The sequence below is a fragment of the Anas platyrhynchos genome, chromosome Z, assembly GCF_047663525.1.
Source record: "Anas platyrhynchos isolate ZD024472 breed Pekin duck chromosome Z, IASCAAS_PekinDuck_T2T, whole genome shotgun sequence".
Classification (NCBI taxonomy): Eukaryota; Metazoa; Chordata; class Aves; order Anseriformes; family Anatidae; genus Anas; species Anas platyrhynchos.
The window spans coordinates 15,573,380-15,586,911 of NC_092621.1; the positions used below are offsets into that span (position 1 = coordinate 15,573,380).

General features: G+C 41.6%; 1 protein-coding gene across 1 annotated transcript; it reads right to left on the reverse strand.

Moving 5' to 3' along the window:
- Positions 1–1,381: 1,381 nt before the first annotated feature.
- On the reverse strand, positions 1,382–12,534 carry TMEM267 (transmembrane protein 267). The gene is made up of 4 exons (XM_027447022.3): positions 12,382–12,534; positions 10,574–10,719; positions 8,066–8,453; positions 1,382–2,589 (listed from the first exon to the last, which is right to left on the reverse strand). The coding sequence occupies exons 3-4, from the start codon at positions 8,375–8,377 to the stop codon at positions 2,254–2,256; spliced, it is 648 nt and encodes a 215-aa protein (XP_027302823.3). The 5' UTR covers positions 8,378–8,453; positions 10,574–10,719; positions 12,382–12,534; the 3' UTR covers positions 1,382–2,253.
- Between the last annotated feature and the right edge of the window lie 998 nt (positions 12,535–13,532).

Sequence of the window (13,532 nt, forward strand, 5' to 3'; positions counted from 1 at the left end):
AGCTAGAAAGAGAAATGAATTCAAGTAAGAATCAAGCATCTTATGGTACAGTACCAGTCTGAAGGACTGATGGGGGATATAGTTACCAAAAATGTTAAATGAGAATCTTAAAATGAGAAAGTGTTATTTTTCCACGTTATTCCTATGCACATTTAACTCTGAAACAAATCTGGATAAAGCCCAAAACTCTATGCGTATATTATGAAACAAGAATATATAACTTTTTACAGTGACTTGTACCCACTCTTGCACAAAAGATTTTTATTACTGGCATTTCACAACCTGTAGTTTAAAACACAGAACAAACAGGCAGACTATTCTTGTTGAGGGAAGGCACAGTTTGAGATGGTGTAACATTTTCCATGCATTGCTGAGTGTGCTGCAGAGAACCTTTACAACTTTGCACAGAAGGTCCCTGGTACCCATTAAGCCAGTCAGCACAGGTCATATTTTCTTATTTTTAGTACTTTTTACTAATATGTATTTACTAACGTAAATGTAGTATAATTTAAGTAATGCTAAACATAAACACATCACCTGATCTTTGCACCCTTTGATAAAGTTCAGCACCTGATAGCCTATCTATGCTTTTCCATGGAATTACTCCCTTTTGTCAGCTATTCATCAACTGGGGAAATTAATACCCCATCTCCTTAGCAGGCAACGGAGCTCAGTGAAACAAAACCAAAAGCAACCCCTCGCCCCTCAGCCTGTACTCACAGAAGTGCTCCAGCCCCTGCTCATGCTCCTGGCCCTCCTCTGGACTAGCTCCAACAGCTCCGTGTCCTTCTTGTGCTGGGGGCCCCAGAGCTGGGTGCAGGACTCCAGGTGGGGCCTCATGAGGACAGTGAGATGGTGAATCACCTTGCTCAGCCTTCTGTCCTTACTGCTCTTGGTGCAGCCCAGGACAGGGTTGGCTTTCTGGGCTGCAAGCACACATTGCCAGCTCACGCTGAGCTTTTCTTCAACCAACACCCCCAGGTCCTTCTCCTCAGGGCTGCCCTCAATCCATCCTCTGCCCAGCCTGTATTGGTGCTTGGGATTGCCCTGGCCCAGGTGCAGGACCTTGCACTTGGCCTTATTGAACCTCATAAAGTTCCCACAACCCCACCTCTCAAGCCTGCCCAGGTCCCTCTGGATGGCATCCCTGCCCTCCAGCTTGTCGACCACACCACACAGCTTGGTGCCACCAGCAAACTCGCTGAGGTTGTACACCAAAAACTAGACAAGAACTAAACTTTTACTTTGTGACTTTTTCTGAAACTTTTTTTTTTTTCCTGAAATTTCTATTTCAGTGTAATAATAATGCATTTTATTTTGCAGTAAGGATGATGTTGCACTTCAGGAAAAATGCTATGTATGTACGGTAGTAAGACCAAACTCACATTTTAAGCAATTTTTATTTTCTTATACCTTCCAGAATCTTCTGTAAAGCTTACACATCATTGTAATTAGCAAGTTTGCCTTTAAACAGTCCTTAAATATTTACTAGAATTCCTTAGTTCCAAATTAAATATTCATAATTAATGTATTTTAAATCAAGCACTCTTGTTGACTCACATAACATTGTAATCAAACTGTCTTCTTTCCGTTGTCTAATTGTCTGCAAACTGAGTATCCAGCAACTACAGAAGAACAGAATTTAGTGTAAACACTGTATTATGGCAGTTCGTATTGAATGAGGTGCAGATTCACAGCTTCACTTTTTGAAGTAAAAAAAAGCATTTAAAAAAACAAACAAACAAACAAAAACTACTGAATACAAGAGTCCAGCAGAAAAACAAATAAATCACCTCAAAAGGCTAACTGATGTTTTTCAGAAGTGGCACACACTGCTATGCTATAATACTTAGCATCTATATAGTACTTTGTGTTTTTAAAGTGCTATACAAATGCTGTCCAGACAAAATGTAGCCAGAATACAAATCTGGAGTGAATGGTGATCAGGTGAATGGCATGATGACAGCAAAGTGTAACATAGTTACTACAGAGAGACCAAGTGCTTCATAAATTAGTTAGCTATACATGAATGATAATGACCACATATTTTTCAAGGGGAATGTATAAATATGAAATTATTAGCATTTATAGAGTAGGTTTCTGTGACCACAGCAAATCGACATGGGAGCTGTAACTGGCTCCACAGGCTTCAAATGCCTAACTTGGAATTAACAGGGAACATAAGGAAACCATATTAGTGACAAACACAGCTCATTTCAACTGCTAATACGAAAAACTTCAGACCTATCATCCTTACACATCAATGTGAATCCCGTGTTTTATAGACATTAATTCTCTAGTGCCCGTCAAATACATAATAAATGAACACAGATGAGGTAAAGATGCTGTTATTGCCACATACAGCCAATATGGCAAAGGAGGAGTTTTTCCAAATGGGCAGATCCAGAGGCCATGACGAATCCCATCACGAACATGATGAGAAGTCCAGGATATGAACAACATCCAAGGAAGAAAGCACCATGAGTCTTTAAGCCTGAAAAGGTGCATAATAAACTTTAATGTCAGAGCCACAACAGGAATCACAGTAGAACAGTGGAGAAGTGGTCTCTGGGGAAGATTCAGAGCAGCCTGCAGAAAAGAAAAATATAATTGGCAATGGCTACAATCACGACAAGCAAAAAAAAGGTTTCATGGATGTTTACAGGTGTATTACCAAGGGGCTGAGTGGAAGTGCAAAGATAAACATACCATTCCTTCCCGCTGTGGCTATTCAAAGCCAACCATACGAACACCCAGATGTGTCAGAGCTCTGTGCTGTCCTGTCAGCAGCAGGGCTGAGGGTGCTGGGACAGGCTTTTCTCTATTTTGTGACATGAATCATGCACCCTACTGAGCAGTACTAGCAGCAGGAGAGGAAGCGAGAGGGATGAGGTATGCTGTTTGTCATCTAGTCACACAGCAAACAGGAACCTGCACAGTGTGCTGCACCGATTATATATATTTAATTTCACAACAATGGGAAGGAGACCAACCATACGATACACTTGGAACATCTAATGTGCTTCATTGGCATTTACTCTCAAAAATTATACTTTTGTTAATACCTGTGAAGTCGTACTCTTCTCTGTTAAATGCTGTCAAGCCAGAAATTTCCAATTCAACAAAAAATACTGAAGTTACATATATTTCACTTGCCTAAGCTTTGCTCCATTAGATTCCCACATGCTTGTTTGTGACACTCTTAGGTCACAATGTAGTGACTAAGCTTAGTCCTGTTTAGGTGACAGGACTAAAAAGCTCACAAATAAAAAAACAACAATGATGAAATTGCAACAACTTTAGAGATATAGACCCAACTTCTTTAAGTTGCTGCAATGGGTACATTTTCAGCAAATCTGTTTTTGTTTCATACGAGCTTATTGTTCAGGGATTAAAGGTAGAAGATCTTGTGATGGTGAAACTGTCTATCACCTACCCTACAAAGACAATCAGATTTGTGTTACTGTCAGCAAGAAGCTAAAACATATATATTTTTGTAATTGCAGTACTGTCATCAGGCTTCCAAAATGCTGTTGCCCAAGTTCTGAGAGGATGTCCTGTTTTCTCTTTTACATTCTGTAACTAGATCAACATTCACATCCTTAAGTTGCCAAGCCCAAGAGAGGGAGATGTAGATCTGTTTGGCAATATAAGCTGTTACATTCTTTCTCCTACCAAATTACTCGCCCTTTAGAAATCACAATGAGATCTTAATAAATAAATAAATAAATAGTATATTCCTTTCCTGCCTTACAACATCCAAACACCCCACAAAAAGTACAACATCCCCAGGTGGATGGACTACAGGCCTGGGGGACTCTTGTCATTGAAGACACGCCTGTACCACATCCAACCCTTCACGCCACTCTTGTTTATCAGCCAAGCTGAAAGCAACGGCAGGCTGCAGAAACTTCCTCACTTAGAGCTAGTCAGTGAGACTGAGCACTGGTTCATAGACTTTATACATTTGTGTGCAAATCTGGAATACACAGAGGTACAAATTCCAACCAGCAAATTCTTTGTAGACTTCATATTTATTGCCAAAAATAATGTGGGCAAAAGGTTAGATCACATGCTGCTCGGTACACAAGTATTTGTCAGAGTAAACGTAAGGACTGCAGGTGACTATTTACCCTGAATACTCCAGAAAAAATAATGATGAAATTGTGAAAAGCGGCCCACTAGCCAAATAGTCCAAGCAACAAGCAGTGTCAGCAGGAACAAGCGGAGGAGTCTGTAGGTAGCAACCTGCAGTAATGGCAATACTGCCTTGTGCTGCACTGAAGAGCTACTTCAGTAAAGTAACCTATCATCAGATTTAATAGTTGTGATTAAGAGCATGATAATTAATTGTGTATAGCAATGTAAAAAGTACTACTGTTATAAATTAGTAACAGTGGAGTGGTTAGTTAATTAGATTTCTTAATTTATTAGTTTCTCAGCAATATGTTGCATAAGCAACAAATGCTGTAGTCTCGTAAAACAGTTACTCTCAGTCCTGCAATCTGGTAAGGGAAAATGAGACTGGGACTAACAAATAAGCAGTAAAAAGGTAGTAAGTAATAAATCATACAGGCAACAGTCTGAAATTACGACACAAAACCAAAAGTCGCATCATATTAAGCTGAGGAAAGAAAAAAATCACACATTAAAATCAGGTCTAGCTAGCCAGGCAACAACACAGCAGAAAAGTTTATGGGGATTAGGTTAGATCACAAACTAAAAAGACTGCTGGCATTGCAAGAAGACACAAAACCCATAGCAGGATTTTTATGCTGTTTAAAAAAAGACAAAATTGTATGTATTTGTAAGCAAAAAGAATTAAACAAACAACTTAGCTCAAATTTAGGCTATTTTTGTTAAAATACTGTATGTGGTTTGGGACAGGGCCCTTTAAAGACAATTTAAGCAAGAGGCAATTCAGAGGAGACCAGAAAAGTGGCAGGACATTTAGAAATCATAAATCCAGGTCCTCCAGCCTTTACTCAGTGAGTTACTTAGTTAAGAGACTTATTGTAAAGCAGAATGTCTATTCAAGTTGCAAAAATCACACTGTTACAGATCTACACCCCTGATTTAGAAACCTAAACAGGACACAGTTTACAGGTAAATATCCTTTATTAACCCAATTAACATACAGAGGAGAGTGGAGTTAGGTAGGCAAGGGACTTTGACAGGGCCTTTGGGCATCTTGCCTTCTCCTTATTTCAGCTATGTAAGTGTGGCTACTCAAGGGCTACTCTTCTGCATGCTGTGCTTGTATTCCTAATTAAAAAAAAATTAAAAAAAAAATAAAAAAAATGGAGAGAGCACAGCAACCAGACATCTTTTCCAGACAGGCATTAAAGAAAACGAGATCTAACCATCAACATCAGTAATTTAGGTTCAATACTAGAAAAATAAACATATATATATATATATATATACAGCTGCTTGGAAACTGAAAAAACACAGGAAGAAATTAACTGATATAATTCTAACAATTACCTTTGTTTGGGACACAAGGGGCAGCCTACACAAACATTCTCCATCACGGATAGTGTAAGCACATTTAACCTTGCCTCGCTGGGGGCAGCAGGGAGGCAGGTCACCTCCCAGTCCCACAACACAACGCCCGACTTTCTCAACTCGCACTGATGAAGGGCGCCATCTAGTCGTCATTGAGAAAAAATACCCATGATGAGTACCGGAAAAAGTTGCAAGAACATTTTAATGTTTTCTATAACTTTTTAGTCCCTCATTACTTGTGCTTACGATTTTAAAATAAAGAATAAATGTGAGAATAATTATGTTTAAATGCTGTACTAAAACGTCAGCATTACAGGACTCATTAAAAAAAAAAAAAAAAGGAAAGTTTGCTTATCTAGTTCTCTAATTGTATGGCATTTCCACCTGCAAAAAGTACAGGAGAGGGGAGAAGCGGGGGTACCTAGGGAAGCAACACCCCAGGCACCAGCACCTGCTGGGTGGGTACAGCTGGTGCAGAAAGCAGCTCTGCAGGGCAGGCCCCGGGTGTCCTTGTGGAAGGGAGCTGAGCAGCAGCCAGCAGCGTGCCCGTGCTGCAGAGAAGCCCAGAGGTGTCCTGGGCTGCACCAAGGAGCGCTGCCAGCAGGCAGAGTGAAGCGATTCACCCCCTCTCCTCAGCACTCATAAGGCCACCTCTGGGTATCGTGCCCAGCTCCGGGCCCCCCAGCACACGGGAGAGGTGGAGCTATGGAAAACCACATCCGATGAAGGGCCACCATGGTAACTACGGGACTGAAGGAGCCTTCCCTGCTGGAGGAAAGGCTGAGAAATCTGGGGCTGTTCTGCCTGGAGCAGAAAAGGCTGAAGGGGGCAGGTCTCACTCATCAAGGTCTAAAAATAGCTGAAGGAAGGGTGCAGAGAGGACAGAGCCAGACTCTTTCAGTGGGGCTCAGTGCCAGGATGACAAAACAGAGGCAACAGGAACAAAGTGGAGCACAGGAGGCTCCCTCTGAATGTCAGGAAGCACCTCTGTGCTGCGCAGGTGATGGAGCCTGGGCACAGGCTGCCCAGAGAGGCTGTGGACTCTCCTTCCTAAAAATTCACCTGGACAAGGACCTGGGCCCCCTGTCGGTGTCCCTGCCTGGGCAGGGGTCAGACCAGGTGGCCTCCAGAAGCACCTTCCAACCTCAGCCACCCCGTGATGCTGTGAAAACATCCTCTTTGTCAAAGAGGAATAGAACTGATCATATCAGAAGGTCCATCAAACTTACCAGTAGGAAAACATCTTTTATTTACAATAAATACTGATACTGTACACAAATAAAAAAATCTGTTTTCCCACTGGAAGTCTGATTTTTTTTACATCTCAACTATAAACAATGTTTCTTGCATGTATCTCTCTCTCGCACATATTTTTAAAGAAAAGGTAAAACATTTTGGATTGTAGTTCTTTATTGAAAGGATTGCAAAGAACAGCAATTTCCTCTCCACCTCTTTCCTTCCTCTCCTGCCTGTGTCCTAAGAATTATGCCCTCTGTCATCCGTGTGAACAGCTTAACACTAGTCTGAGCAAGCAGGAGAAGAAAGAACAGGACACCATGGAACAACTTATGCTCCGGTTGAATAAATAAAAGTTTCCCCTTCTGTACAAAGTAGCACCTACGCATACATATGCTAGCAACACCATAGCAATGCCTGGTTAGGAGCAGAGTGGCATGGCTGTAGGGGTGGGGACCATAAGCTGGTACAGCCAGAGCTTCTGGATGGAGCAAGTGTTTTGGAGAGCCTGCAGAACAGAGTGTTGTTTCAGGGAAAGCTGAGAACAGGTGGTTGGAGCACACAGGGATATATGTACGTGTGTCAGCAGGGAAGTGGGCACACGACACACCAAAACCACAGGAGAACCCCTGAGAAAAAACACCACAACCCAGTAAACTCATTGTACTGATAAATGGTGTCCTAACAGGCAGTTCTGGAAACTGCCTGTTAGGCATATATTCACATATATTCCTTAGCAGGAGCCAATTCACATTTTTCATTTTATTAACAAGTTTGACACTTGCTTGATTTCTTTTACAACCAACTATATTTAAGGACAATCTCAGATTATTTTTTCTTTTTAAAGGTGAACAGGCTATACACATATTGCTGGTTTGTGGGAGAAATGTTTATAGAGTTGACTAAAAACAAACCTCCTACTGCTCAGTATGAGTGGTTGAATGAAACAAAACATCAGCTGGATGATCTGTTTTCTAGATTTCTACTCCTTACTGTACACAGAAATGGAATAATCCACTTCATATACAAAAGCGTGCGTGGCAGCAGTTAAATGTTAATTTGGATAACCAAAGAACCATATTTGGATAACCATAGGATACCATGGAAAGAGGCTTTCAGAACTTTTTCAGAGCCTTGTAAGGGGTAGAACTTAACAGGGAATGTGGTATTTCTTCATTTTAAAATCATAACAATTGTATAAAAATATGAATTCCCGTATATCTTTTTAAAATGCATCTAATCAAAGTATCATTTTGTTGTTGTTGTTTAGGATACGGTAGATGAACAATAAAAATAAGCTGCCACCCACCTATTCACTTACCTTTAATGACAGGGAGCCAGCAAGGAAGAAGTGGTCCACATCGATGACGGAGGCAAGGAAGCCAGCCAGGGTGACTTCCGTGAAGTCGCTTTTCTTCCTGAGTCCAATCACTATCGCCCAGGACCACATTCCTAGTATACCATGCACTGCATTATCAGAGAAGGCTCGGAGCCAGTCGTTTTGCTGAATGAAGGAAAACTGCAGAAGCTTGTCTGCAACAAAGCAGAATACTCCCAAACCTAGACTAGAAATAACTGAAGCTGTGCTGAAAGTTTGGAGGAGAGCATGGGCCTTTTCAGTCTCAGACGCCATGGCAAAGACCACGTCACAGCACACAAAATGTTATCAGGATATACACTGTGCATTGTCCCACGTATCTTCAGTTGTTCTGCAAATGTCAGAAAGAACAAAGTATTGAAGAAAAAAGTCATTAGTAGAAAGCATTTGTCATCACAGCTACAAATAAGCACAAGAAAACAATGTTTGCATTTAATATTCCTATGGAAGCTTTGATTTTAATCAAGTTCATTTAGGTGACAACTCTGAATTAAAATGCTTGTCCTGTTCCAATCAGCACACACACCTTCGTAACACAGAAAGCTCTAACTCCGCTTTTTGAAATGCAGTTTCACAAAATAACTTGAGTTGTGTCTATGATAAGACACTGAGTATCTTTCAAGATTCCTCCTGGCCTTAAATTCATGATATTCATCAAATTAAATCCGTTCCGCTATAACAATAGGACAAAAAAAATCAGTTTCAAGTATCCTTGGAACTGATGCTCAAAAAATCTCAAATATGCCAGAACAGTTAAAAACAAATTTCTAATCTATATTTTCAATATCTTTCATAGTTTGTAAACATATTTATTATTGCCATGGTACACCTCTCTGAGCTATTCCTTGTTTATTCCAGGGTAAATAAGATTCACAATTAGAATAAGCATTAAGAACTCCAGAAACACCGTAATATCCTCACTGTTGACAATAAACACAAAAAGACAACACCCTTCAATCAAGCAGAGGTAACCAAAACTAACTTCTTACAGAGTGAAACTACATATGCTTTTCCTCTACCTCCTTAGCATTCCAGCAGCAAACTCTATGGATACTTCTAGGACCCCTCTATTATTTGTCACATTACCTTCAGAACAGCTCTTTCTGCAGAACTTATAAAAGAACTAATCCCAGTCATTTTAGCTTTCAAGAGCTGACCACTGTAAGTTGAAAGTAAAGGCATTGCTATAAGTATTAATAATCACTTAAAACTCCTTAAACAATATTTATGCTTACGTAATTGTTATGAAACCCACTTGCACAAGATTATTTCTGGGAATAATTACCCTGACCTTAAAAAAATGGTTGACACCTCAAAAGAAATTTCAAAAGTAATCTGAGGTCCAAAAGGACCTCACCACAGAAGCAACTACAACATACCTGGGTTATAAAGACAGAGCACTCATTTTAATGATAACACTAAATAAAAAAAGAAAAAGAAAAAAGAAACATACATGTTAAGAAACACACATATAATTGATGTATTCCCTAGCTTTGTGTTGTTAAACAGGCACCGAAAAGCAGACTTTAAAGCACAGTATCAGTTCTAACTATCCAGCTACTACAATGTTCTCTACTTCTGTGTAGCCCCATCCCTGGCAGTGCTCAAGGCCAGGCTGGATGGGGCTTTGAGCAACCTGGTCTGCTGGGAGGTGTCCCTGCCCATGGCAGGGCATTGGCACTGAGTGATCTTTAAGTGCCTTTCCAACCCAAACTGCTCTGTGGTTCTGTGATAGAGCAGTTTCAAAGCCTGCATCCTAAGACACTGCTATTTCTTTGCAATACATTAAATCTTGATAATTCCTTTCTTAGTAGTTATACCAGGTACATTTTTATTCTAAATATGCATTTTCAGAATGTATCAGACCTTCTTTATAAATGAACACTTCTAACAACATCGATTGACAGTATTTTTGAATTTTAATCATTATTAATCATAAGCCCCAGAAAATATAAAATGTTTTTTTCTAGCTTATTTACATGCCTATTTATTGTAAAATTATCCACAAGACATGACTACTGGCATTAATCTTTACAGAAAAAAAAAAAAGTCACTGAAGGATTTACTTGGAAAAGGTTAAAAAGAGAAAAGAAAGCATGAATAATACATGGTCTTTGCATACACATGAAAAGAAGTGGGTCAAGTTTAAAGCCTGTTAACCACGACTGCGCCTCTTCTGAATAAATATACAAAATATTTCCTGAAACACTGGAACTGTCATTTTTTGAGGAGTGATTTACAATATACTGCATATTTCTGAATAAATTATTTTTGAAGGAACAAATCACAATATCCTCAAAAAATGTTTCTTTTACAAAGGCACCATGACAGATTGGATTTTATTTAAAATTATCATAAAATCTGTGTTAGAATACAAAGAATACAATCTGGTGAGAACTGATGTAGCAACATAGCCTTAAAAAACACATTGATATTTGGAGCCAAACTTACCATGGAACTAGGAGAATACATTTTTTCCCATTGCAGTTGCTTTATTCCAGTAGAAAATGTGGTCTATGCCTTAGAGTTGAGTGTCTCCGCTTGCTGAATCCAGTCCAGTCCAGTGCAGGGAAGACAAAACGCAGTTTTTTCTGTGCCTAAATAAATCAAAGAAATCAATAAATTAAATAAAGTCTATGCATGGTCAGTCCAGCTAACATGCTGAAGATTTAGGGTGGGTCTACATGAAACACATGCACATGACAGTTGATATAGTACCGCTGTTTCGAGCTGTCATTGCTCATGACATTTTTGTATGGGATACAGCATTCGGTATAATCTGTCTATACTCCCCAAATTAAATTTTACAGATATATTTGATTTCTTTTATGGAAACATGAAAAAACTAATTTCAACAAATGCATAGTTGTCTTTGTAAATTACTGACGCAATAAGATATTTATATTAAAGCTGCAAATATGCATTCAGGGAAACACCTGACACTAAAATGCCTTCAATCTCCTGGCATAAGAGCAAAATAAAAATCCAATGGCTAAAAGTAGCATTTAGAAATGTTATTGCTCTCCAAAATTTTTGCTACAATTTAACAAAATACATGAATGCAAATAGGAATTAAATGTCTAAAGTTCTATCATCTGTTTTATACAAGAAGTCAAAAGATCACAGTGATCCCCTAGAGTTCCATAATCTCCTCAAGAATATCATTTAATAGCAGATATTAATCTATACGAAAAACTTCATAAAATAGTATTACCCTTTAAGACACATGCTCAAAGTGTTAACGCGTTACCTCCTGGAAAAGCAGGTATGAGCACAGAACGATCTGCGAAGGACTAATAATACAAATATTTTGTGTCTGATAATTATAATGCATTATAGGGCTCAGAGGGTTGGAGCAGGTCAAAGAGGAAAGCAGACAAAAGCTCACAAGACATCTGCAGAATTCCACCACAATGCTGAGGAATGAACCGAATTAAAAGCAACAAAGAAGGAACAAAGCAACAAAGGAGGAAACAAACAAAGAAGTGAGCAAGCAATAAAACACAAAACGAGGAATGAGCACTTTTTAATTAAATTGTTTCTTTCAGGGACCGCAAGTCAAAGTGCTCGCGAAGAGCCCTCCCAAGCTACCAACATGCATCCCTGCTCCGCCAACAGCACTTCGGAGCTGAGAGGAATTTGAGGGGAAGGAAAGAGTTGAAAGGAATAGCCCAAAAGTATGCAGCAGCTGGAGACAAACCGCAGTGCGAGACAGCGGAGGAAAATTTCATTTGTCATCCGGCATCAAAAAAAAAAAAAAAAGTACGGTTTATTTATCACCCTAATTAATTACAACTATGCCATTTGGGCCATAAACAGCTAATCCAATTTAAGACTACAGCACTGCCGTGCTGTGTAAGGGCACTGGGGCTGAGGGAGGCCGAGCACGCGGCGGGCAGACACGCCAAGCCAGGGGGCTGCCCGGAGGTGGGGGCACCCTTTTGTTTCCAGGCAGAGCAGCCACGGCTTCCCCGCAGACCTCTCCTCGGCCCTCAGGGAGCACGAATGCAGCCCCCTTTAGGGCAAAAACCCCGCAGTCAGGAGCGTGACGGACGCCAAGCTGGGAGCCGGGGCGGCTCCCGCTGCCCTCCCGGCGGCTACGCCTGACGAGCCGCCCGCAGACACCGCAGCTCCCTCCGGGGACGCCCCTCCGAAAGGCCGGCAGCTGCCCGCGGGGCCCCCTCGGCACACCGGGACCCCCCAACCCGCCTCGGGGCGGCGAGGAGCAGCCCCAGCCTCCCGCCGGCCCCGGCGCCCACCTGAGGAGCGGCGGCCGCCGGCAGCCCCCGGCGCCCCGTCCCGCCTCCGCCTCATGAGGAGAAGCGGAGGCGGGCGCCGGGCCGCCGCCGGGCCCGCGGGCATGCGCGGCCGAGGAGCAGGCTGGGAGCGCGGCGCCCTCCTCCTCCTCCTTCTCTTTCTGTTTCTCCTCTGCTAAAAATGCAGCTGCAACTCAGTCTGAACTTAGTCATATTTATAAAAGGCGATTAAACAGCGCTGAGTGCGCGGGGAGTCTGTGCTCTACCAACACGCACACACAAGCATCGAACCTTCTAAAAACACAGAACGTTGCTTTTACAGATTCATAAGAAACCCCAGTACGCCTGTACATATGTACAATCAGAAAGGTATCAATTGAAACATAAGCATGGCAAGGTTTTAAAAGGCAAGTATTTAACAAACAATCCTTTAAGTCTATTACTATTAATATCCACGAGTGGGCTCACTGTTGGGGTTGGTAATCCTGGTTGAAGTGCTCCCATATCTTCCATGACTTCACTGGTTTCTCTCAGACCATATAATGGCCTCCATTTTCCATTCCTTTTCTTGATTACTATCAGCAGAGAATTCCAGGGGTAGTCATGGGAGCAGCGAAGGCCTGCAGAGGCAGTAGTGGCGGGGGCTGATTGTGCAGAGCAGGATCGGTGGCCGAGCCCGCAGCTCCCTCACTGCCTGGCAACCCACACGTCTGACTGTAAGGCCCCAGAGATTGCTCCCCGGTGCCAAGCAATCCCACCGCAACCTTGTCGTTTTTAGTAGGTCCCACACCTTGACATCAATTTGGTCCCATATTTCAGGATCATAAACTGTCTGGTTGTTAATAAAGGAAATAAGCTGCAAGGTTACCAGGACAGTCCTTGTTCCTAAGGATGTGTGATTCCTCATAATGCGCAGCTGATTACCAGAGGGTCAGTTGTGTGTGTGGCTCCGCTTGTCTCAGCTTGAGCTTCTTCCCAGCTCCAGTGCCTGTTTCCAGCAACTTTCTGTGCGAGCCTCTTGGAGCAGTTTGCTGAGTTTGGCCGAACCTATCTTCATGAGGCGATCAGTGTGCCTGTTCCTGTCCTGGTCTCCTTTCTGCCAGCCTGTTTCTTTTCATTCCTTTTTTCATCACATCATGTTGCCTTTCCATCTT

What these genes read in the sequence shown, in the direction of transcription:
- TMEM267 (XM_027447022.3), bottom strand. Translation starts at nt 8,377, where the DNA reads ATGGCGTCTGAGACTGAAAAGGCCCATGCTCTCCTCCAAACTTTCAGC. An exon ending in CTGGCTCCCTGTCATTAAAG is followed by an intron (nt 2,590 to 8,065) that starts GTAAGTGAATAG and finishes TCTTTTCTGCAG; the next exon opens with GCTGCTCTGAATCTTCCCCA.